Source organism: Piliocolobus tephrosceles, chromosome 8, assembly GCF_002776525.5.
Source record: "Piliocolobus tephrosceles isolate RC106 chromosome 8, ASM277652v3, whole genome shotgun sequence".
NCBI lineage: Eukaryota > Metazoa > Chordata > Mammalia > Primates > Cercopithecidae > Piliocolobus > Piliocolobus tephrosceles.
This window is the reverse complement of record NC_045441.1, coordinates 34,160,970-34,187,851: the sequence shown is the minus strand read 5'-3', so window position 1 is coordinate 34,187,851 and position 26,882 is coordinate 34,160,970. Positions and strand designations below refer to the sequence as shown.

The window sequence follows — 26,882 nt, the reverse complement described above, 5'->3', positions numbered from 1 at the left end:
ATGCTTCAGTAAGTAATTATGGACACACCTGAAACAAATCATAGAAGGTCTCAGAATAAAAGAAAGTATAAGAAAGAACAGATAAAAATTACAGACCTGAAAAATACAATTATCAAAATTTAAAATCCAATGGAAGAGCTGAACTGCAGACTGAAGTGCACAGAGTAAAGAATTCCTGACCTAGAATACAGAGCCACAGAAATTATCCAATCTGAACAATGAAAAGAAACCAGACTTAAAAAAAAAAACCAGAGCCTTTGGAACTGTGGAACTAAAATGGAAGATTTAACATTCATTCATGTCATCAGAGTCCCAGAAGGAAGAAAAAGGGTATGAGACTGGACAAATATTAGAAGAAATAATAGCAGAAAATGTCCCAAGTTTGGCAGAAGATGTAAATCTACAGATTGAAATAAGTGAGAAAATCTCAAACAGGGCAAACTCAAAGAAACAGATGCCAACACACATCATAATTAACTTCCAAGAACAAAAGCCAAAGGAAAATTCTTGAAAGCAGCATGAGAAAACTGATATCTGATTTTTTGGGGGGAGGGGAAGGAATTAGAATGATAGTGTCATTTCTTCAGAAACCATGGAAGCCAGAAAAAAGTGGGAAAACATTTGTCAAGTGCTCAAGAACCGTCAACCCAGAATTCAACATCTAGCAAAATTATACTTCAGAAATGAAAAAAATGTTATAATATTTTTAAATAAAGGAAAGTTGAAAGACTTTACAATCAACCTAAAGAATAGCAAAAAGAAATTCTTGAAACAAAAAAAGAAAATAGTAAAAGAAGGAATGTTGGAACATCACGAAGACAAATAACAACAGAAAGGATAAAAATGTGGGTAAATGCAATATACTTTCCTTCTTCTCTTGAATTTTCTACATGTTTTCGGGTTGAACCAAAGATTACAAATTGTCTGATATATAGAGAGGAAATATTTATGACATTTATGTTATAAATGGGGAAGGATAAAGGAACTTAAAGAGAGGTAAGGTTTCTACAGTAAACTTGTTAAAATGTTGACATCAGTAGGCTGTAATGTTATGTAAAAATGATATATACCTAGATAAACTACAAAAAATTGTATGCAACAAGACGCACTATATATAAATCAAAATGGAATTCTAAAAATTGCTCACATAAACCACAGCAACATAGGAAAAAAAAAAAAAAAACAGAAATAAAAACAGAAGGAACAAACAGAAAACAAAAAATAAGTTAAACAGCAGACCTACCAATAACATATCAATAATTGCATTAAGTGTAGATATTCTAAATATACCAATTAAAAGAGGCTGTACTAAATGATTTAACAAATATGATCCAAATACATGCTGTCTAAAGAAACTCACTTCAAATATAGCAATATATGTAAGCTGAAATTAATAGAATAGAAATTATACATCAAGCAAACTTTAAAGAAAGTAGGAGTGGCTGTAGTGGTAACAGAAAAAGTAGATATCAGAGCAAAAAAAATTTACCAGGGATAGAGAGAGACATTACAAAATGATTAAAGAGTCAGTGTAAAAGGAAGACATAGAAGTCCTAAATGTGTATGCATAAAACGATAGAAATTTCAATCACACGAAGCCAAAATTGATAGAATTTAAGGAGAAAGAGCTAGGCACGGTGGCTCACGCCTGTCACCCCAGCACTTTGGGAGGCCAAGGCAGGTGGATCACAAGGTTAGGAGTTCAAGACCAGCCTGGCCAAAATGGTGAAATTCCGCCTCTACTAAAAATACAAAAATTAGCTGGGCATGGTGGAGGGCACCTGTAATCCCAGCTACTTGAAAGGCTGAGGCAGAGAATTGCTCGAACCCAGGAGGCAGAGGTTGCAGTGAGCTGAGATCGCACCACTGCACTCCAGCCTGGGTGACAGAGAGAGATTCCGTCTCAAAAAAAAAAAAAAAAAAAAAAGAGAGAGAGAGAGAATTTAAGGAGAAATAAACAAATTCTCAATTACAGTTGGAGATGTCAACATCTCTCTTCAACAATCAGTAGGACAACTAGACATAAAATAAGCTAAGATCTAATTGACATTTATAAAATACTCCATGCAACAATGGCAGAATACACTCTTTTCAGGTACCCAAGGGTATGTCTTAAGAGACCTTGGCCATAAAACAAAACTCAACAAATTTAAAACAATTGAAATCATACACATCATGTACTCTCAGACCAAAACAGAGTCAAACTAAAACTAGTAAGTTAGATAACAGGAAAATTTCCAAGCATTTCTAAATAAGCCATAGGTCAAAGGGGAAGTCTCAAGGAAAAAAAAAATACATATGTGTGTGTGTGTGTGTATATATATATGTGTGTGTGTGTGTGTGTGTGTATGTGTGTGTGTGTGTGTATATATATACTCATCTGAATGAACATATGCCAAAATCTACAGGATGCAGCTAAAGTAGTGCTGAAAAGTAATTAATAATACTAAATACCTATACAAGAAAAAAGAAAAAGTCTCAAATCAATAATCTAATTGCCATGTTAACAAACTAGAAAAAGAAATGCAAAACAGACTCAAAGCTAACAGTAGAAAGGAAATAACAAAGAGAAGAATTCAATAAAAAGAAAACAAACAAAAAAATAATAGAGAAAATCAATGAAACCAAAAGTTGGTTCTTTGAAAATATCAATAAAGTTGGCAAATCACTGCAAGCCTGAAAAATAAGAGTGAAAAGACACTAACAAATTTAGAAATAAAATGAAATTTTACTATATACTCTGCAGGCATCAAAAGGTTAATGAAGGAATATTATAAACAACTCTACACACATAAATTTGACAACTTAGATCAAATGAACTATTCTTTGAAACACAACTACCACAACTCATGCAACATAAAGGGTAAACTGAAAAATCCTATAATTTCTAAAGAAATTGACGTTATAATTTAAAAATTCCTGAAAAAGTAACTTCCATGCCCAGATGGTTTCACTAACAAATTCTAGCAAATGTTTAAAGAATTAACACCAGTTTTAACCAATCTCTTCCAGAAAATAGAAGAGGAAGCAATACTTCCCAAGTCACTTTACAAAGTCAGTATTACCCTGATACCAACACTAGACAAAGATAGTACAAAAGAGAAACCTACAGGCCAATATCCCTCATGGATGTAGATATTAAACAATCTAACAAAATATTAGCAAATAAAATTCAGCAATACATAATGAGAATTTTATAGAATAAACAATTCTAGGGATGAAAGGCTGGTTAAATACTTGAACATCAATGTAACCCACCAGATGAACTGGTTAAAGAGGAAAGTCAATTGATACAGAAAAATCATTTGACAAAATTCAATACCCATTCATGATAAAAATGATCCGAAAACTAGGAATTGAGGGGGAACTTCTTCAATTTGATTAAGAACATCTACAAAATGCCTATAGCTAACATCATACTTAATCATGAAAGACAGAACACATTCCTTCTATGATCTGGATAAAGTACATGATGTTGGTTCTCACCACTTCTATGCAACATAGTGCTAAAAACCCCGGTCAGTGCAATAAGGCACAAAAAGGAAGTAAACGGCATACAGATGGGAAAGAAAGAAAATTGTCTCTAGTTTCAGATGACATGATGATCTACATGGAAAATCCCAAGGAATATATATATAAATCTCCTAGAACAAATTAGTGAGTTCCACAAGGTGACAGTGTAAAAGATAAACATTAAAAAAAGGTATTTCTTTATACTAGTGATGTAAAAAGGAAGACCAATATTAAAATGTAGTATCATTGATAATCACTGAGAAAAATAAAATACAAGATGTAAATCTAACAAAACACGGCGAGGTCTCGTATGCTGAACACCTCACAATGCTGATGGAAGGAATCAAAGAAAATCTGAACAAATGAGGAGGCATACCACATTCATGCAAACAGAAAGGAAAAGGGACTAGAATAGCCCACTTTTCTTTAAAACAATAAAGTAAGAAGAATCACTGTACCTGATTTTAAGACTTATACAACTACATTAATCAAGACAGTATGGTGTTGTCAGACAGAGAGATAAATAGATAAATGGAACAATAGAGAACCCAGAAATAGCCTCACATAAGTATGGCCAACTGACTTTTGACAAAAGTTCAAAAGCAATTCAATGAAGGAAGGATAGCTTCTCAGCAAATGGTGCTGGAGCAACCAGATATCCATAAGCAAAAATAAAATCTAAAAAATAAATGAAACTTACACTTTATAAAAAGTGAACTCAAAATGGATCATAGATTTAACTATTAAATGTAAAATTGTAAGATTCTTAGAGTAAAATGTATGTCAAAATTTGGGGACTTGGGCTATGTAAAAGGTTTTTAGGTATGACACCAAAAACATGAATCATAAAAGCGAAAAATCAATAAATTGATTATCTTCAAAACTGAAAACATCTGTTCTATGAAAAGACAAGCTACAGACTGGCAGAAAATAATTGCAAACCACATCTCTAACAAAAGAATCATTTCTAGAATATACCATGAACTCTCAAAAATGAACAGCACAAAAAAAATCAAATAATCCAATTAGAAAGCAGACAAAAGACATGAAGAGACAGTTCACCAAAAGGCAAGAGAACATATGGATAAAAAATGAGCACATGAAAAGATGTTCAACATCCTTAGCCATCAGTGAAATGCAAAAATAAAATCACAGCGAAGTATCACGACATACTTATTAGAACAGCTATATTTAAGAGAGAGAAAGAGAGAACACCAAATGCTGGTGAGGATGCAGAGGAACTGGATCCTTCATACACTGGGGATGGGGATATAAAATAGACACTCTGGAAAACAGTTCGGCAGTTTATGAAAAAAATCTAAACATGACCCATCAATCACATATCTGGGCATCTATCCTAGAAGAGTTAACATGTATGTGCACACAAAATTTCACACAGCAATGTTTATGGCACCTTTATTTGTGAAAGTTAAATACTGGAAACAGAAATGTCCTTCAACAAGCAAATGGCTGAACAAACAGTGGTCTATCCATACCATGAAGGACTATTTAGCAATGAAAGGAAGGCACTATTAACACACACAACTTGGATGGATCCCAAGGGCATAATGCTGGATGAAGAAAAAGCCAACTTCAGAGATCACATACTGTATGATTCCATTGAGAGGGATGATTCCAGGTAAAAACCTCCATACTCAAGGGGAAACTTTGTCCTGAAGCTGGAGATAATGAGGAAACCATGCTCAGAGTCCTTGCCAGTGCAAATCTCTGCTGCACCCAGTAGCTTTTTCATTGCCCATTCAGGCTACAACCCCAGACAAGTAGACCTTGACTTGAGTCCCCTGCCGGTCACTGGTTATTTACCTGAGGTTGGGCTTGTTCAGAAGACCAATGGTCAGTATCAACTGCTCCCTGGTCTGATAGTTCTGAGAGTTCACGTGAAAGGTTGATGGACACAGATCCACCTTGAGGTCAGGGCTGATGGACACATGTTCAGCCTTAAGTTGGGGCGGATGGACATGGGTCCACCCTCCAGTTGGGGCAGATCCACACAAGTTCACCCTCAGGTCAGGGACTGAGGGACACAGATCCTCCCTGTGGTCAGGGCTGATGGACAAAGGTCCACCCTCAGGTGAGAAAATGATGGACACAGGTCTACCTCGAGATCAGGGAATGATGGACACAGGTCCACCCTCAGGTCAGGGAATGATGGATCCAGGTCCACTCTCAGGTCAGGGGCTGATGGACACGAGTTCTCCCTCAGATCAGGGACTGAGGAACACAGATCCTCCCTGTGGTCAGGGCTGATGAACACAGGTCCATTTCCCGGTTGGTGATAATGGACATGGATCCTCCCTCAAGTCAGGAGTGAGAGACACTGGTCCACCCTCGGGTCAGTCACACCTCCAAACCCTGTCACCACTCAGCATCCTCTGCCTGTCAGCTCACCTGCTATGTCCTGGGTTACTGACTGTCCTCCACAGTCATAAATCACAGTCCTGGGCTGTGACAGGCAGCCACAAGAATGGTCAACACATTGAGAGGAAGGTGACTGTCCTTCAGCGAGTAGATGATACACACATCTCCGAACGTGTACCAGGAGGAGCCCAAGGCCACAGGGATGGACAGGAAGGTGAAGCTCCTACAATGTCAAAAGAACCCTGGAGGATGCAGTGATATCACTGACCATATTAACAGTCAGAGGGGGAACCACCAGGCTAAGCATCTTTATACCTACTCAAGAGTATTTTCTAAAATTCAACATCCACTTATCAAAAGAAAAAATCCAAAAGCTAACTCAAAGGGATCACTTTCTTGAAATAATTAGCCATATACTATTACTCCTAACCCAAAGCATCACAATTAGTGGTAAAACCCTATTTAACTATTATACCCAGAACAAAAAAGAATGCCCATCCTATTGCAATCATTTAACATAGGATGAAAAAGAGAAAGCAAAATTATCACGATTTGAAAAACATACTATTGTAGATCAAAAAAATGCAACAGAATTAAAACATTATTGCAATCAGTTTCAAAACATTTACAAATAATTTTTACAAATAAAAACATTTACAAATAAATATTATTTACAAATAATTGTAAAACATTATTGCAATCAGTTTCAAAAAGTGTGGACCAAACAAGCTGAAATTTTATCTTCATTAAATTCAGATAGATATGGTAGAAGTTATATTTTTAAAAAATTCCTAGCCATGTTTAAACAAAATGCCCAGGAGATGGGGTAGGAGAGCCCCTAGGTGGATCAGAAACTGAGAAGACATTGAGCACTGAGCATACCGGTGATTTTTTAAACCATGCTAAAACACAGAGCTGACTCCATTGAGGAAACCAAGGCTCAGGTGCATCGGTGGTGGGAGCGAGCACAGCAAGTGCTTGAGAGAGAACAATTTGGCAACAGCTATCCGAAATTAAAACAGACACACCATCTAATCCAGCAACTCCACTACAAAGAAATACCCCAGGCTATCCTCATAAGATTTACTAAGACATTTGTGAAAAAAAGATGTTCATGACACCAGTAGACATGAGACCAACCTCTAGAAATAAAAGTCCCCACCAACCAACAAGCCAGTGGTGAAGTCACATCCCTCCCTCCCTCCTGCAGCGGAAGGCCATCCAGCCACTTAGAAATGACTCCAAGATTTCTAAAGTCTGTCACCTAGTGAAAAGAGCGTGGACGACAAAATGATAAGCTCTTTGCATTAATCTCTGGTGCACACCCAAATTGATTTTCTAGAAGGAAATACAAAATGGCAAACATCTTGGAGGACTTAATTTTTGTATCATGTGTGGAGGCTGCTTTTATTTTTTAATTCAAGCTTAAATATTTAAGAAGAGAAGAACAAAAGCAGCACTCAATAAAAAGAGAGAGAGACCAAACTGGGAGGCTTCTGGGTGTATTAGAGGAGACAACTGTGCTGCCAGGTATTAGGAAACTGGAATAGAGGCGTGTCCCACGCCGACTCAGGCAGGCAATGTCATGTTCCCCACCTGGTGGGCCCAGTGGGCGATGAGCATAACAACCCTAACAGGCTGCACACACTCCGGCAGACACTTGACTCTCTGGATTCCATTACACAAAACCATCAGAGAAATAAACGTACTTTCATGACCAAAAGCTCTGTCCACGATTTGCTTCATTTAAACATAACAGAAATAACCTAAATATCAATGGAGGTTGATTAAGTAAATGGTTTCTCTTTAGGCTGGAAATCTATATAATGATTTTTAAAAATCATATTTTTTGCCGCCATAAAAAAGAATGAGTTCATGTCCTTTGCAGGGACATGGATGAAGCTGGAAACCATCATCCTCAGCAAACCAACACAGGAACAGAAAACCAAACACCACATGTTCTCACTCACAAGTGAAAGTTGAACAATGAGCATACATGGACACAGGGAGGGGAACATCACACACAGAGGCCTGTCGGCGGGTGGGGGGAAAGGGAAGCGAGAGCATTAGGACAAATACCTAATGCATGCGGGGCTTAAAACCTAGATGATGGGTTGATGGGTGCAGCAAACCACCATGGAACATGTATACCTACGTAACAAACCTGCATGTTCTGCACCTGTATCCCAGAACTTAAAAAGTAAAATAAGGACCAAAAAAATCATATTTTTGATAAGTATTTAATAAGAAAATGTTTATGATATATTTGCAAGCAAAAAATAAACAACAAGCAACCAAACTGCCTGTGTATCATCCAGTCAAGTTTATTTAAAAAATACAGACACACACACTTAAGAAACTGGAAGGAACAAAATGTTCATGATAGCTTTTTTGTGGAATGGTAGGATTGCAGATAAATGCTTTTCATTTTCTCCCTTGTGCATTTTGGTGTTTCTCCATATTTTCCATAATCAATTATGTTTATGATCAGGAGAAACTGCTGAGAGAAGAAACAGCTGGCATGAATGCCCTGGGGGGTAAGGGCTGATGGCAGGAGCTCATCCTTGCAGCACTGGTGACAGTGGCTGTTGGGCAGGACCTGAAGCTATGTGCACAGTTGCCCCCATTGCAGGGTGGGAGACCAAATCCCCAGGAGGATGTCCAGGCCACTCAGTGAGGGACGGATCTGAACCTACAGGAGAGGCATCAGATGTGTGGGGTCTGACACATTTTCTCTGCTTGACCAAATTTCAGCCAGGCTCTGAAACTTCTCCTAGGCCCAAAGGTGCACTTCCTTGTAAAATCCAGTTTTAGCAGGAACACCCCACCCTCAATATCCCATCCCCCTCCTATCTGATCGGGTTTCTCACCCTCCACCAGCCCCCAGGGGAGCCCTGATCACCTAGACCTGTCTTCAGCAACAATCGTGCTAGGTCAGTTGGCCAGAATCCCCTTACCCCTATGTTTCCTCTTAGAAATTTTCCATCCACTGTCCCTCACTACCCTCCTTCTGTTAGGAGCTGAGTCTAGCCTCTCCCCTCAACAGCACGACTCCACTGCCACTGCTGGGGTTCCTATGCTACAGCTATGGTCCCACATACAGACTGTCTTAACAGTGTTTCAGCAAGTGTCATTGAATAATTTTTTTTTTTTTTTTGAGACAGAGTTTCACTCTGCCGCCCAGGCTGGAGTACAGTGGCACGATCTTGGCTCACTGCAACCTCCACCTCCCGGGTTCAAGCGATTCTCCTGCCTCAGCCTCCTGAGTAGCTGGGACTACAGGCACATGCCACCACACCTGGCTAATTTTTGTATTTCTAGTAGAGACGGGGTTTCATCATGTTGGTCGGGCTGGTCTTGAACTCCTGACCTTGTGATCCACCCACCTTGGCCTCCCAAAGTGCTGGGATTACAGGCATGAGCCACCGAGCCCACAAAGCTGGTCAAATAATTTTCTTTAACAGCTCCTGCCCTCCTGGCAGAGACTGGGCCCTTGTGCAACACCGCCACCTAGAGGCCAGTCCCCGCTGCCCTGGCTCCCACACCCCTGAATGAGCACAGTTGGGGAACAGGGATCCTGAGGAAGAGGACAGTCTGAGGTGGTCCCAGTCTGTCCAAGAGCCTTAGCAAGCCGTTCCCCTGAACTTCGGACACGTGTGCTCACAAAAGCAGCGCCAAGGTCACAGATGGCACAACGCACTCTCCCACCTGACACCTAACTCCAGCTCCAAGGCTGGGCTCCATCAAACGCTGAGGCTGGCAGGCCTGGGCTGAGTCTGGAGGTGCGGGTAGCAGAGGGGGAGAGAAGAGAGTGGTAACAGGCCTGGACGCCCGCAGAGGGTGACTGCTGCAGGTGGGGACTGCTATGTGCACACAGACTGCACCTATTACTCTTGTCCTAGGCATACGCCCTACTGGGACCACCGCAGACATCCCGGCAGAGACCACCTGCCTGTCGTGCCCCGTCACCACCTTTGATGCCTCCTGCTGTGGAGATGCTATTCTCCTCCCCATTTCTGACTTGCTTTCACTCATCACAAGGCAGCAGCAGTAGGGAGCCCTGTCTGGGGGGCAGATGGTGATGAAGGAGTGACACTGGAACTGCAAAACCCCGGCTTCCAGGCTCACCCTGCCCACAGCACCTAATGCAAAGCTGGGAAACCTGGGGTCCAGCGGTAGGGAATCAGGTACTGTGGGCGAGGAGTCAGAGGTGGAGACTGCTGAGAAGACAGTGTTTTGGTGTTTTGCCCATCTGGACATCCTGGGTGGGCTGCAGACCAAGAGTAACAGGCGAAGGCCATCTGCAGGCAGTGCACTCCTGCACAGAGTGGGAGCCAAGAAGCCGCACAGGCACAGACAGATGAAGCACAGGCTTGGACGCTGGGGGCAAGGATGACAGGTGGGTAGGGCCAGGCTTAGTGTGAGATCCACCTAAGGAGGGAGGGTCCGGCACATCTGCCCAGAACGAATACCCTCAGAGGCCATTTAGATAGCAGATGGGGAATTTTAGCTTGAACTTATGGATAAACACATATAAATACATAGATTATGGATAAATACAAAGAATGCCGAGGAGCAAAAAAGTACACTATAATGACTTTTGCAGGAAATAAAAAGTAGCTCAGCTCTGAGCAGCATTTACAAGATTACCCACATGTAAACAGGGAGTTCTGATCTAGCCAAATCGCATGGGGTCCATATTGGGAGGGCAGGAGACAGATCAGTCCCTGGCAGCTCCAGCATGGCAGGTTCCCCGGCTGTTCCTACCTTGTCATCGTCCTCACAGGTCATGACATTGGAGAAGGGGATCTCGGCCTTGAACATCTTTCGGCAGTGCATGAGTTGCACCAGCAGGTAGCAGACAGTCTTGAACTTCATCCTCTTGGCCGGTTTTATATCTGAGAGAATTAGGCCTGGAAATATCTGTTCAAACACACAAGGGGCAAGGAGAAATGCTGTGAATGAGACACATTCTGCCTCTCAGGCTGGGAATGCGATCCTGATAGCTACAGCCACCCCAGGGCACTGGGATTCATTTGCTCGGTGCCTACTTCACGCCAGGCATAGAGGAACGTGCCAAGAATAGAGCAGCAAACAAAACCACAACCCACGTCCAGAAGGTTTGATTCTCAAAGCACATCAAAGGCCTCTAAAAGCCGATGTGATGCATGGAATCCTGAAGCAAAGTAGGGGGAGCCTAGAGGCCCTGGTCAGGAAAGACAACCAGGGCTTGAAATAAAGGTCTTTGCTACCTCATTCAGCTTCCATCATGTCCCCTTCTACGGACAAGGAAAGAAATCGCATGGAGAGGATGGGGAGGGCTGCGCAATGCACCCAGCTGAGGCTCAGAACCTCAATTCCCTCACAGTCCTCATGTTCTGGGTGAAATTCCGTCTGTAAAATCGGATGAACATCACCCACTCACCCCTGGGGGACTTCTCGAGGTCAAATGAGGTGATAGGAAAGTGGGACCCCATGAATGCCCCCCGTCATCGTTTCTGCTGGCTGGCCTGGCTTCTGAGTGAGGCCAAAGTTCCTGCACCCCCACAGCAGCTCTGACCCCACCTCCTCTCCAGAAATGCGGCACCCCTTCCTTGGCCTCGCTGCCTACCTCTCAACTTCACTTTCTCTGGCCCCTACAGGTAGGTACAAATCTCCACTCTTCAAAACAACAAAACTCCCTTCTTCTGAGCATTCTCACTCTTCCCCTCCCACTATTCAAGATTCTCTAAAGTGGGGCTGTATACTGTACCTACCTTGTCACCCCCTTTCACCCTCACCTGAGCCCTGAACACCTCATTTGAGCCCTATACCCTCACCTGAGTCCTGAACCCCTCACCTGAGTCCTGCACTCACCTGAGCCCTGAACCCCTCACCTGAGCCCTGAACCCCTCACCTGAGTCCTGAACCCCTCATTTGAGCCTGATCCCCTCACCTGAGCCCTGAACCCTCCCCTGAGCCTGACCCCTCACATGGACCCTGAAAGTGACTTGATCACTCTTGATCATGTCCAGATCACTTTTCTCTGGGCAGGGTGACCTCAAGTGCCCCATGTAAGATGGTAACAGCCCACCTCTGTGCCCAGCACTGCTCGGTTCACAGAGCTCCCTATCCCTGGCCCCCCTGCAGGGTTTCATGCCCACTTTGCAGGGGAGGCAGTGAAGGCCCAGGGAGGGGAAGGAGGACACAGAATGGCCTGCCCTGAGGTGACCCCAGATCTCTGACTAGGGGTTCCGGCTCCCTTACCTAGACCCCTCCCCACGCCATAAGAAACAAGGCCCAGGACAGTGTTAGTGGGGACAAGTCTCCCCATCTTAGCAAGTTCACAGCCCGGAGAAGCAGTGCTTGGAGAGGAAGCAGGAGGAGTCACACCTGTAAAGCTCTGCACAGACCCAGCAGCTAAGGATCAACCAAATAATGGGGGCTCTGGTGCCTACCTTTCGGCGATGGGATGGCACAATAAAAAAGGTTTCAATGTTATGAGTTTTCAAGAAACTGTTCCTCTCATGTCCATAACCTGGTTCTACCTCGTAGTCCCCATTCAAGCACGCTAGGGTCGTCTTTGTGATATGAACCTTCCTACAAAAGAAGGAGGCAGAGGCCAGATGAGTGGGGAGCCACTGTTATCAGAGTCTGCAGGGCCTCGCCAGAGGGGAAGCGGCGCAGGCAGAGGCTTCCCTGCACCAGGGCAGGCTCCACAGGGAGTATTCACGCTCCCATGCAAGTCCGTCCATGCTAGGAGGGAGGGCCCAGGCAGAGATACAGCAGGGCCATCAGGAACCATGCCCAGCAGGACAGCAGGGATGACTGAGGTGGGGACATAGGGCCAGAGAGAGAGCAGAGGAAGCAAGGGAGAGAGAGAAAGAATGTGTCAGGACTTATAAGGGAAGTTGAGGAAAAAGTGGCAATGATTTGAAGAAGAGAAAGAGGAGAGGAGACATAGGAGTCCCTCCCATACCACAGTCTGGTCTGGTCTGGTCAGCACAAGGAGTGGGCAGACCCCACTGGGTAGCAAGAAGTCAGGGGTGGCCACGGTGTTCACACATGGGGTGGGGGGTGGGAAGCAGGGTGGTGAGAAACAGGCTGTGGAGCCCAGGCGTTCACGCCTCCCCAACCAATCTTCTGGTGAGGGCAGGAAAATCCCCCACAGTTGGCATTGTCTCAGCAGAAAACTCGAACACCCAGTCTCTGCTCCTTAGCAGGGAACGCCTGAGCTCGCAGGTTTATGGGGCGAGAAGCAAACTCCCCAGCTTCCAAAACCATTCCCTGCAAACCCAACTCTTCACTTCACCGCACAACTTTCTGAACTCCTCGCAGGGGAAAAGCTTGGGATTCATAATTAAACTCTAAGGCTGGCTGAGGACGAAAGCAGGGAGCCTGGCTCAGATGGGAGGCGGCTGAAGGCAGAGCTGCCACGCTCACTGGGATCCTGAGAGGGTGAGGACAGGGCTCGAGAGGTCACGAGGCCTTTCCCAGCAGTGGCTCCACCAGGATCCCCAGAGGAGCAGGGGAGTGGGAAAGGAAGGGACAGGAAGGGACTGCCAGGCCAGGAAGAGGAGAGGTTGCAAAGGGGCCAGAGCGCAGCATAGGCAGGTTCTCTGACTCCAGCCTTAGCTCGTCCCTGTGCTGCCCCATCTACAGGGACCGATTCCTGCCATCAACTCAGAGTGCTTGGATCCCTGGGCCCAGTTCCTGCTGGGATGCTCGCTGGGTGCCCCCATCAGCAGCTCCCATTGGCCTGGGGCAGGCAGGGCGCTCATGGAAAGCCTCAACCTTGCTGCTTCCTGCCCCTCCGGAGGGGCCCTGGAAGCACTGGGGACACCGTCACCCCCATCAGCCTGGACCTGAACAACGAAGGTCACCGAGGTTGTCTGGAAACTTCCAGGCACCACAGTCTCCAGAAAGGCAAGTGTCTGTGCATTCCTGTGTTCAGCTGATGCCTCATCCATTCCATCAGCAAGGGAGACAGCAGCTGCATAGCCCAGCCTCAGGAGCCAACAGGGAGAGGAAAACGCCAGCTCTCACTGAAGCCCCTACTTTATGCTGAGCCCAGGGCACACCGTGGGGCGGCCAGTGTTCTGCAAAAGTTGCCTGCTGAGGGGCAGCCAGCATTCTGGAGAAGCTGCCTGCTATGGTAGCCACTGCGAGATCATACAAAAGGGAGATTACAGGACCCGGGGGTGGCAGAGGGGTGCATGGAAATCTTCCTCAAGATAAGGCTGAGCCTGCCACGGAGCACAGCTGTCAACAGCCCGTGGCACTTCTCAGAGAGCTCAAAGAAGGCATCATCTGTGACCCAGATGTCCATGAGCTCCTAGATGGCTGTGTGGAGCTTGGGGGTGGAGAAGGAGCTCTAAAGTCCCAGCACTTTCCATTTGCATATTTGAGAAAATGAAACCAAAGACAGCAAAAAGAGAAGTGATGCAGTGACAATAAGCCATGAGGACAGCACCATACCATGGGCAGAGGTCCCCACACACATCTGCTCTAGCCTTCTGGTCCCATGACAGCTTTTTGTAGATGTGTGCCAGACTCAGCTGGGCCCAGCACAGAGTGGCAGCCAGGCTGGGTGGGACGCCCACCACAGGGAGTCTCGTTGGCAGGTGCGGCTGGGACAGGCAGGCTTCTCTAGGAGCACTCACACAAGTGCCCTCAAGAGCACAGCCCAGAACCTGAAGCACGGATTTAGCCCAGGGGTATGCAGCCACCACCCACCTCCCTCCCCTCCCCACCCCATCCCCGACTTACCCTGGCAGGCCAGCGGCTTCCATGACATTGGCCAAGGTCACATCATTGGACCACACATCATACTGCCACTTGCGCAAGCCCAGGACACCACAGAGGACCCTGCCCGTGTGCAGACCCACGCGCATGTTCAGGTCCACCTCGGTGGCTTCAGCCACGGATCTGCAACACAGACACAGAGCGTGGGGCTGGGGCCCACCTTGTATCCGCCCAGGGGCCACCTTGCTCTGCATCGCTAGGCTGTGAGCACCACGGAAGCTGGGCCTTGTCCTTGCTGCATGTGGCCTGAGCATGGAGGTCTCCTGGCATAGTCAGTGGACACAGTGCCTTCCTGCCCACCTGTCAGCTGAGGGCCTTAGGCAGGAGGGGTGGCTCTGGCCCAAACTCCCAGCCAGCTCACACCATGTCCACACCAGACCCATGCGTTCCCTTCATGGTCTCCTAGAGGGCCCTCCCTGCCCAGGGCAGTCCCCAAATCCCAGGTGAACCTGGTCATTACCGTGGAGTGTGCCATCATGACAGTTCAGATTAACATAGGGCTCTGTGAGGCCACTGCTCCCTCACAGGGACCCATGCCTGCTTGCCAGCCAGATGCAGATGACAATCTGCTGGAAACATCCACAGAATCTGCAGCCCAGGCATCGGGCCTCCCACCCCTTCCTGACGCACAGTCGACCTTAGGCCTCAATACAAACTTATGGCCTGGAGGCCACATCCAGACATGACAGGCTGGTGACACGAGGGGCATTCACCAGGAGCCGGGGTGGGGACAACAGAGTGCGGCACGGGGCATTAGGGAAAGGAACAGAGACAGAGCAGGTGGTGAGAGAACTGAAGGCTTCTGGGAAACCCCAGGCCAGCCTGGCCAAATCTAGATGCCCATCTCTATGCCTCAGTTTCCTCGTGTGTAAACCCAGTTCCAGCTAAATTCACTTTGACAAGCTCTGAAATCATTTAAACTCTAACCCAGTGCACCTTAAGGCTTAAGATGCCAACCTCCTCTTTCTATTCCATCCGGGATGGAAATACTAACAAAAGTTCCAATAAGGACTGAGGGGCAGGCCATCATGTGGTGACAGCAAACCAGCTCAGCCTGGAGTCCCATTCTGGAGGCCTCTGTGTATCACATTTGTCAATAACAACACGGTACGTGCAAGGCAAGGCTGTGCCACCCACCCGAGAAGACTGTGTGTGGTTTACCTTCACTCCGACTTCCCACTGGGGCCTCCTTCCTGGAGCTCCAGCCAAGGCTCAGGAAGCACCTGCTCAGCACAACCCCACCGCTTCCCCAGCCTCCACTGAAACCCTTGCCAGCCGCCCGTCACTACCCACTTCATCCTTACAAAGGCTTGTCCCCGAAAACCACAGCACTTGGAGGCCCTGGCAGCCACTCCAAGGCAGATGGCTGCCCAGACCACAGAATCACACAAGTCCCAGCGCGGATTTCTGAGTTCAGAAACCTCAGTAAACTCAGAAGTATGCATGCCACCGATTTACAGTATGTGGAAGTTAGACTACTGATATATCTTTAATACCTATGTAGTTTTATATATTTTGAATATACTTTTTTATTTAATTTCTTTTCAGTTTGCCAATCTTCTTTGAGCACTGAAACCAAACGCTGAAATAAAAATTTATTTTTCAAAATTCACAAAAGGAAGTGAGTATGGGAAAATGTAAATAACAAAACATACTAATAATGTTTTTGTGCACTGGTAAGTGTTTGTACCTCTGAAGCCATGAAACGGTAAATGGCACGGAGACCTCTGGGACCCAGGCCCACCTTCATCCCCAGATCCCCTTGAGCTCACCAAAGCTTTAGGCTCCCAGCAAGTGGCACCTCGGCCAGCCTCCAACCAAATCCACACCACCACGTTCTACCAATACTCTCCATCTTCAATCTTTCCCAGTAGGTTCTGCCTCAAATATCTCAATTCTTGGTAACATCAGATCTGCAGTTAACTGAACAGTTACTTCTAAAAGAATGATGCAGCCAGAACTGCTCTCATAGTGACTCCTCCTGGTCTCACCATTCCTGGGATGCCCAAGCTGGCTTTGTCTAAATCCAACACAACCTTTAACTTCATTTCCAAGGAACAGAATTTCCACAGACTTTCTTGGCTTTATTTGTACTGTGTTTTTTCTCTTTATTTGTGCTCTCAGGTTCACTCATTTATAGCACGTGTTTTTTAGGCAGAGGAAAAGTCTGACATTTGCCCACCGCCTACAGCCATGACCTTGGTCCTCTGAGCTGGACCCCAACAGGAAGGAAAAGAGGAAGCGGCCCATCTTGGGCAGAGGGGGCCACTGTTGGCCCCTTGGCATAAGTAAATTCTGGCAGAGCTGAAATCTAGTCACGGCTGCACTGAAGCTCGAAAGTGAAAGGACAGGTAAGCACACATTCATTCATTTGTTCAATGAACGTCTATTGAGCGTCAGCCATTATTTCAAGCACTGCAGCTATAACTGTGCATATAACAGGGGCATAAAAGAGGAGAGAGGACACTATAGAGGCTGATTTACCATCACCTAGGCAGAATTTCTAGAAATAACAACAACATACACGCCTGCAGCAGTCTCCAAGCCCCCATCCTTGTGTGGTGGGAAGGGTGGGCAAACGGTTTCAGCCTCAAGTGGTTCAAGCTCATTCCTTCAACTTGGGCTCCTCCCTTCCCCACCTAGGACTCAGTTTCCCCATCTGTAAAAATGAGCTTCTCAATCTAGAATATAAAGATTCAGAAGCTCCATGTCCCCTAAAATTTTAGGGAAAACCATCTGTGGTGGGTGTAGAAGTGTGCACACAGGCATCACCTCTCCCACAGAAAATCCATCCCTAAATGTATCAACAGGTCTGGCTCTGAAAAATAGAATCCAATAATTAAAGGAAGTAATCCTCCAAGTTTCTCCGTGCTGAGAAACTGAAGCATGCTCCATGGCTCACACACAAGCCCCCTTGTTAAAAAGTAAGGTACTGTTGGGGACAGCCCAAGTGCAAGGCGAATAAGGTTAGCAGGCATCCCTTCTCGCACGACCTCCAGGGATGCAGGCTGGGGGACAATCGAGGTCTGCCGATGACCGCAGCACACACAAGCTGAACCTAGCAGTTCAAAAGCGGGTCAGGGAGGAAAAGCACATGCCATTTACTTCTAATTTAATTCAACGTAGTAAACCAAAAATACACACTGCCAGCAAGGCATCTCAACTGAGTCTATTTAGCAAAAATTGTGGCTTGCACACTTGGTGGTCATGTGGAATAATGAGGTTCCTGTTCAAAATCTGATTCACGGTTTGCCTATCACCTGTGATGGACAAGGCTTCCCTCATGAAGTGGACAGACAAATCCACATTCCTATGGGTACACAGAACCATGTGGCTTCAGACAGAATCCTACACGATTGGCCACCGGCTCCCTCTTTCTGGGAGTTGATGAATCAATACTTGCAGCGGCTGCTAGAACCCAGTCTATGCAGGCCCATTTAATCTGAGATCTCATTAAATTATCAAAACAACTCAGAGATGCAAACACCATTTCTCCATTTTACTGCAAAGAAAATTAAGGACTCAAGGAACCTGAAGCATCGCCTGAAGTACGCGAGCCAGGAATCTGGCAGGTTCCTGAAATCAGAAGCCCCTCAGCCCACTCATGAAACACAGCAGCTAGGGATGAGGTAGCTGAAACCATATGAAATGCCATTTTGGTAGGCCAGAACTGGCTGGCTAGGAGCAACTTGCTAGGGTGACCTAATACTCAGGGCATCTCTAGGAAAGCAGCAGAGCTGGTGGTGTGTGTCAGAGGAGAGGGATATGAGCAGAAGAAGGTGGGTGAGCACAGACCTCATACAGAGCAATATCCCGGTGGGGGAGAGGGACTCAAACCTGAGTATCCCCCAAGGCAGACCCCAGAGAGGGGTTCAGGCCTCATCTGACTTCACCAGCAGGAGAAAACGCCCCCTTCTTTCCGCCCCAAGAGTGTCACACATGACTTCCATGTATGGAATACGGAGAGGGAGCATTGGGAAGCCTCAGACTGAGCCTCTCATCGCATGGGAGGTCAGAGATTGGCACAGGGACTGATGTGCTGCCTGTGTCCCTGCAGCCTGGGCACTGCAGGGAGTCCTGCAGAAATCCCATTGGAAATTCAAGGTCGAGGACTGGTCCCAAACCTCAGGACACAGGGCCCGGTCTTGTCAGCCTGGCTGCAGCAGCTGGGAGACTGGTCCTGCCACCCTCATCTTTCCAATGCTCTGTGGGCTCAGAGACAGGATGTCATGAGGTGAAAAAGGCCAATTTACAGAGGAGGAAAACTGAAGCTCCAAGACAAAAGGGACATGTCCAGGGTCACACAGCTCTTCAGGAGCAAGACCAGCAAAGTCACCAAACTCGCTGGACAGTTAGGATACTTCTCATCCCATCTTCATCTCTCCTATAGACAGGAACCACCTGGCCCAAACAGGGAATGTATATCACTTTTAAAGTATTCACTAAGAATCATACCAATAAAAATTAATAGGCACTTCCTTAAAATAGTATACCACACTCCTAAATAAAGCCCAAGTTTGAGAGAGAGGGGGAACTGATCTAGTGATGGAGGTCAGGGCAAGTTAAGCTGGGGGCAGGGTCAGACTGCCCAGGGCCAGCTGCAGGAGCCCAGAGCCTTGGAGACGCCCCAGCCCACTGCTCTGGCCTCTGGATGCTTCGGCTCCTAGAGGGCCCAGGCTGGCTAAGCTGGGTAGCTAGGAAGGTACGGGCTCTGGGATCCCACTTTCAAGTCCAGCAGTCTTCACCTTGTCTTTACAAAGAGATGCCCCTCCCTGCACTTCAGAAGGCCTCTCTCAGCCCCACCTGGATTCACACTGGCGCCTCACTAGGCCCACAGGCATTTGACAAAACAGGTCCTAGACTCTTCCTAAATGATTGATCTGCATGAAAAAGGACTAGATGAAAGGCGGGGAAGGCCTAGGTTTAGAGATCAGAAAAGGAAAACATGTCTATCCATTTTTCCCATAGGAATAAACATTCTTCAAAGTGATAAAACAAGATCTTTCCCACTTGTTCAACAAGGGAAAGACTTTCTCCAGCCTCAGAAATCAAGACCCAGCTCTGGAAGCATGCTTGCCTGCACCTGCAGCAATTTCTTACTTGTGCTACCAGCAAAGCATTGGCCTGAAAAGAGACTGACAATGGAGCCCCAACCCTCACCCTCTATCAGAAAAGCCTCTGGAACCACAGAGTCTGCATCAGATGCTTCAAGAATCTTCCAACCAGCCAAACCATCCTGATATGATTCGGCTCTACATCCCCATCCAAATCTCATGTCCAGTTGTAATTCCCAATGTTGGGGGAGGGACCTGGTGGGAGGTGACTGGATCATGGGGGCGGATTTCCCCCTTGCTGTTCTCATGATAGTGAGTGAATTCTCACGAGATCTGGTTGTTTGAAAGTGTGTAGCTCTTTCCCCTTTGCTCTCTCTCTCCTGCGGCCATAAGAAGACATGCTTGCCTCCCCTTTGCCTTCCACCATGATCGTAAGTTTCCTAAGGCCTCCCCAGCCATGCCTCCTGTACAGCCTGTAGAACTATGAGTCAATTAAACCTCTTTTCTTCTTAAATTACCCAGTCTCAGGTAGTTCTTTATAGCAATGTGACAACAGACTAATACAATACACATCCCTTGTGTGCCTTAGGATTTCCTCTACCCACTCAGAATTCCCCAAGCCTGGAGCAGACTTCTCTGTGGGCCTTGGAAAGGGACATATCTGACCTGCAGGCCCCTCTCCTTCCTGGTCACTCAGGCACTGAGCCTACCACCCAGGGCTCTATCAAAAGAGGAAGTCAGTGGGCAACCACTGAAATTAGTGTCTTGGGGCATAGCCCACTCCCTTGGAGATGGAAAGGGCTTTCTGGAACAGAATCAGACTCAAGACAGGAAAAAAATGCAGTTGACAGTGCAGACCTCACTACTGAGGAGTGGCAGGGAGCAAACAGAACCAGTGTGCACAACTGCGAGGCCCAGCATGGGCCCTGAGGGGAAAGGTTAGCTCTGGTCACTTTACCTGTTCACCTGAAACTTTGTGTTTCCAAAGTTTCAAATAAAACACTCCATTTCAAGGTAGAAGGAAGAGAAAGACATTATATAAAGTGTCCTCCTCTGCCTGGGCAAGCTCCCCCTGTTGATAAACATATTCTATCCTGCATGTGCAAGGCAGGGACACACACAGCCCAATGTGGCTGTCAGATGCCAAGATGGTCCCAGTAGAAGGCTGGCCATGCAGAGCACACACTGGTGGGTCCCAGGGTCTGTGACAGTCTGAGAAGGAAGAAGGGTTTGTTTGGCTGGGAGGTATCTTCGGCGCTCAGTCTTTGGTGGCTTTTCTTCTGGTCCAGAGCCAGGAAGTTGAGTGACAGGAACTCTGGTGTGTAGAGCTTCCTGAGGCCCTGGGAATACTCTGGTAATCGGGCGCCCAAGCAGAGAGCAGCTACAAGGAGGCCCAGGAAGATGCCCCTGGCACTAGGGTAGACCAGTTTCAGGTAGCAGGGCCAGAGATGTGGAGCTGGGGGCACCAAAGCCTGGAGAATCTCACAGACTGAAAGCCAGCAGCTGGAATGCCAGGAGAGCTGGCCAAGAGGACACAGGTTCATGGAGCAAGTGAACCAGAAAGTGGAGCAAACCAGGTGAGTTTGCAGCTCCAGGCAGCTCCAGGCCAGGTGCAGAACCAGAGGGCAGACGCAGGGCTTCCTAGGCAGCAGCCAGGAAGAGGCGTGCCCGCAGAAACAGCTTATAACCCATCATCATGCACATTGAGCAAGGCAGAAACAGGTGTAGAAGGAAGGACAGCACCCTTTAAGGCCCAGAACCTCAAGCAAGAGATAGGGTGTCACTGAGCACAGGAGCATTCGCAGCCAGGTGAGGAGACCAGGGGCCAACAAGGAGCACCAGACCCCTCTCAGGAGGACCCCGGTCAGTACAGCCAGGGTCACCTACCTTCAAGGGCACAAGGCCATCCGGTTCAACTCCTTAAGCCACCTGGTCAGCCAGGTCAGCTCACATCATTCAACTCTGCTTGTGTCTGTGCTCAGCACTGAGTGGGGGCTTCCCAAATATTTACTAAGCAAATGGACTGACATCTGTCTCCTTAGAGCATCTACCTACAGAGCCTCATTTTCGCCCAAAGAGATCACACAAAACCAGATGTGATATGATACATGATCTATATATACACAAATAGCATATGATATATGTGATGTGACATAATGTGATTTACGACAATGTGATATGATGATGTGATCTATGATGAAATATGAAAGACAATTACATGATGTGTGATATTTGATACATGTGACATGTTATATGGTAGATGATGTGATGTGATATGTGATACATATTACATGAAACACGACATGGCATGTAACATATGACATGATACGACATATGATATACAAGTGATACGTGATGTAAGGTGATGTATGATGTCATCTAAGATGCTACATACAATATATATGATGTGCTGTGAAAATGTCCCATCCTTTCAGAGAACAAGTGACGGTCATCACCTCTAAGTCTTCGAGCCAGGCGTCCTTCCTTCCTTCCTTCCTGCTTCTGCCCAGCATCTCCTCCAGCCAGGCTGCTTTTCTCCGGGGCAATGGCTCTCTGTTAGGCTGTGTGCTGAGGTCAGCTGAGGGGGCTTTTCTACTCTCAGTCCTAGACCACACTCCAGACCAGCCACCTCGGGCTCTTTGGTTCATCAGGGACTTTGGTTCCCACAGGCGACTCTGACACGAAGCCATGTCGGAGAATCGCTGCCCCAGAGGGCTCGGCTTTGCTCACACGTCCCTGACATGCAGATGCCAGAAGTGGGCGCAATGCTCAAGGTGCTGGCCTCCTCCCAACAGCCTCTTTCCAGTCACACCGTCTGTAGGAGCGCCGCATGGGGCAGTCCACAGGGCAGCCCACGAGGCAGCGATGCGGCACAGGGAGCCAGCAGTCTCACCCCATCTCTCAGCCTCGCTGGCTGGGTGTTTGCCCGTGCATCCTTTCACCCGCAACTATCCATCGTCTCCCTACACAATTCTTATGCTACTACTTTCCCACTCCACGTATGAAGCTATGCCCCATCCCTGTTGGCCCCATCTCGTTGGAGCATACCCACTTCTCCACATTTGGAGATGTCTGTTTGGATCTACACTCCATGCATTAGCTCAGCCTTCCAGCTCCACACCTTCCCTAACTTGACAAAAACATCTATGTCTTCATCCCAGTCTCTGATAAGGACAATGACAACATAAGACTGACCAAGAAATGGGCAGGCCTGTCCTCACAGGTGTAATATTCATTCCATGAAGACTCACCTGCCCGGATCCCAAGCCTGTCTCCCCACACAGAGAGCACGTGAGACCCAGTCACTTTGCTGAGTGAAGAGAAACACACACATTTACTTCCTTTTAATAGAGAATTCAGCTAGATTGGGGTCAAACCTTTCTGAATGTCTTATCTGGTTAAGCTAAAAACCAATTTATTTTTGCATGACTCATGCATACCTGACAATATGCAGAATTCCTGTGGACAAAGAAATACAGTCACACACGAAATGTAAAGGCGGGGAATCACGGAAGCATCCTTTCACGCTTTCCTGAACCCAGCATCCTCCTAACGCTGGCATCATTCTCTACAGCCTCAGACAGACCCACCAGGACAAAGTGAGGCCCTGAGAGCAGAGCCCACACAGGGCAGGTGGCTCAGCTTCCAGGATTTCGATGTGTAGTCGCCCCAGGTCACTCCTCTCAGCCCCACGGTGTACTTACGTGATGGTATCAATCATGTCGAGCCCCATCTCCACACAGCAGTGGGCATGGTCAGTCTTGGGCTGGGTGAGTCCCGACACGCAGTAGTAGCAGTCCCCAAGAATCTTGATGCGACGACAGTGGTTCTCCTTCAGGGAAGGGGAAGGCACACGGTAAGAAGACAGCACTGCAGTGGCTGTGAGCATCTCTGCTGGTTCCACCACCTCTAGACAGTGGTGGCCACAGAGCACTGACAAGACACACTGCATCTGGGCCAACACCTTTCCGCCCAGGCCACACCCTTGTGTGGTCACCACAGTCTTGAGGGCTGGGACCAGGCTCACATCAATCTCCTTCTCCCTTTCCCCATACCTCATTCGTGGCCTCTTTCCCCTTGGGGGGTCCATCCCTCCTGTCTGTTTCACTGAGCCAACTCTACAGGATGATCCTTCAAGGTCCAGCTGGAATGCCACCTCCAAGGGGCATCTTCCCCAACTTCCTTTATTCCCATGGCACCTCCCTTAACCGCCATGCAGACCATCATGGACAGCCCTCCAGAACGTGCTAGATTCCCCCCAGCAGCTGCTTCTCCCCAGGAAGGGTGGACCTCTCACCCATCTGGGTGTCCCTGGGGCTTCTGACCTCCCCACCCATAGGGCACACTGCCCGGAGGCAGAAGGCATTGGCCAAAGATGAATGGCCATCTGCTCATCTGTACGGTGGTACGAATAGGAACAGCAGCACCAGCCTTGCAGGGCACGTGGAAGGTGGAGAGAGTTAACTCTAAGACCCTGTATTGTCTCACTTGGATCAATTAGTGTCAACTGGGATTATCATCACGACTGTTGTGTTTATTTCAGGGACAACACTAAAACAGCAGCTTTAAAACATTTCCATTTCAGGACCCCTTTATGTCTTGAAATCACTGAGGACTCACTAAAAACAAAAACCTTTTGTGTAGGTGGGTTATAGCTACCGACATTTAACAATAAGAATTTTTTCGTGTACAAATGCATTTAAAATAACAGTGAATCCACTGCAGGTTAACACAAGTAACATTTTATGAAAAATCATCACATTTCCCCAAACAAAAGACAATGAGTGAGAAGCACAGTATTGCAGTTCACTTTTGTGAGCCTCTGTGGTGCCGCCGTCTCCAGGGCAGACAGTGGATTCTGTGACCCACTTCTGCATCCAGCCTTCATGCTGTGCTGTCTCTGCAGATGCCCGTGAAGGAACCAGCCTCACACAAGCACAATGATGGATGAGGAAGGACCTCACAAGTCCCCTGAGATGGTTTTATAAGGCCACAGAACTCCTCCAGCCACTCTGAGAACACATCGGTGGCTTATATTCAATGTGATCCTTTGGTTTCTTACAAATGACTGGGGCCCTGCAGGTCCTCTCGAATGCTGAGTTAACACAAGTGCATTTGGGATGAGAGTTACCAGCTCTCGTGATCCCTGTGCTCACCTGTGCCCCACATTCTTAAAGAAGAGGAACCAGGGCCAACACAGAGTGAGTCAGGGCAGGGCCAGGCCACACCGACCGCTGGGAGCCCCAGTTCCCAGGCTGAGCAGGGATTGGCCTAGCAGCTGAATGGCCTGTCCACAGAAGTATCTTCCCAGAGCTGAGTAGACAGCTGATGACTCTGCTGCTGTCCTGAGCGGCCCGCAGGCCTGGAGTTGCAGGGACCTTGAGAGATGATCCTGGCCACTGCCCAGCACCAGAGACTGTTGGGCATACAGTTGGCTCTGTGCCCAGCTCCTTCCACCGCTGAGCCTCCCTCAGCACTCCAAGACTGTGGACGGGAGATAAGGGGAGGAGGTGATCAGAGACTTCAGTCTGTAAGATGGACACTGAGGCCAGCCTTGTAAAGCCCAGGGGCTGAGTCTGCTCTGTCAGGGCCCAACAGGCTCCTCCTGCTGACAGGGAGCTGGTCACAGAGAAGCTGGTGACAGTCCAAAGACGTCCAGGGTCTGGCCACTTAGGGTCTCCTCCATCTCTGCATGACTGTGACAACTACTTAGCCCTTAGAACCCTGGCCTCTTCATCTGTGGAATGGGATCTTCCCATCTGCCCTCATCCCCCGGCAGGCTGAGCTGCAGCTGACATGAGCCTGTGTCAGGGGCCTGGGAGCACGAGTTCAGAGCTGGGTACGTAGGTCCACCCCACCCAAGGGCAGGCTGCTTGGCCCCACAGCTGCTGTCTCCCAGGTGTCCAAATGTTTCAAAGGGGTCAGGATGTGCCTGCTTGGAGGCTAGCTGTGGGGACCAGTGATGATCTGGGCAAAGGTCTCCGTGAAATAGCTGGCACCATGGTTACTGTCACTGCAGCAATGACAGGGCCTGGGACCACAGCCAGTGCTCACAGAAGGGACTGTGTCCTGTCCCAGAGAAGGTACAGCCAAGAGGCCACAGAAAAAAGTGACCCGGACACAGGGTTGCTGCCTGGTTCCAGTGCCAGCCCCTCAGGGCCCAGCCTGAATGACCATTCACTGGACCCCAGGGTGGGCTGCCAGCGCCAGTCTCTGTCCTGCAAAACTGAAGACAGGGCCCCTCACCAGGGATGCCACTGGCCAGTCTTCTCAAGCCATCCTCACCAGAGCCTCCAGGCCCACAGTCAGCTCTGGGCTCCCTCCTAGGACACTGCTCTGTCCCCACTGGCACTGCCCTGGCATGCCCCGTGCATTCAGGCCTGCTTCCAAACATCCCCCAAATGTCCCCAATGGTCAGAAGCGGGCCTGAATGCACGAGGCCTGCCAGGAAGGAGAAGCGGCCACCCCTCACACTCAGGCTTCCTCCGCCCAGCCCCTGCCGCTTCCCATCCCCTCCCTGAGATTAGAAACCCCGCGAGCACTCACAACCTGTGACGATGGCCCTGACACATCAGGATTTCTTCTCAGAGGTCCCAAAGGAGGGCTCAAGACCCCTCTGGGAGCCCACAAGAGCCACAATGCCCACTGGCTGCTGGAACTCTTCTTGCATATGGTTTTGGAAGGGTCGCCAATCCCCAACTGTAAGGACCTATGCTCTTGCGTCGAGGACTTTGATGCAGGTCCCTGATCATCCCTGCATCTCATGCGCAGGAGTGGACTCAGGGATTGTGGGCAACTGCCAGTGTCCCTGCCCCCACTTCAGCTCTGAACTGTGTTCCCAGCATCTTTCCAGGGTCCGGTGGGTACCAGGACCTCCTGGTCATCTCTGTGAGTCCAGAACAAGTCTATTCCTAGAGTGGGACAGGTTGCTGAAGGGATGAGTGTGCATGAGTGAACAGGCCAGTCAGATCTGATGGTAGTAGGGCTCCAGGGGGCCTGTCAGTACAGCTGCTCCAAACAGCCCACCCTGTCAACCCAACTATCCTATTTGACACCAAGACTTGGCATGGCCACCGCAGAAAAGGACATTGCTGTGGGGCTGGCTGGGGTGGAATCATCAATTACCATCCCTACAGGAGTCCTATGTAAAAG

The 26,882-nt window shown here is 47.8% G+C and overlaps 1 protein-coding gene across 2 annotated transcripts in view; it reads right to left on the bottom strand.

The window, feature by feature from the left end:
• Positions 1-26,882, bottom strand: part of ADCY1 (adenylate cyclase 1) — a 138,335-nt gene that overhangs the window by 41,974 nt on the left and 69,479 nt on the right. Inside the window, exons 6-10 of one of the 2 annotated variants that reach the window (XM_023226478.1) lie at positions 23,435-23,562; positions 14,641-14,799; positions 12,330-12,471; positions 10,660-10,815; positions 8,204-8,584 (exon numbers count right to left, since the gene is read on the bottom strand). In XM_023226478.1, coding sequence (XP_023082246.1) covers positions 8,498-8,584; positions 10,660-10,815; positions 12,330-12,471; positions 14,641-14,799; positions 23,435-23,562 — 672 coding nt within the window. In that variant the 3' untranslated portion in view covers positions 8,204-8,497. Of the gene's footprint in view, positions 1-8,203; positions 8,585-10,659; positions 10,816-12,329; positions 12,472-14,640; positions 14,800-23,434; positions 23,563-26,882 lie in introns of those variants that run through there. The other variant, XM_023226479.1, reaches the window with a different exon arrangement.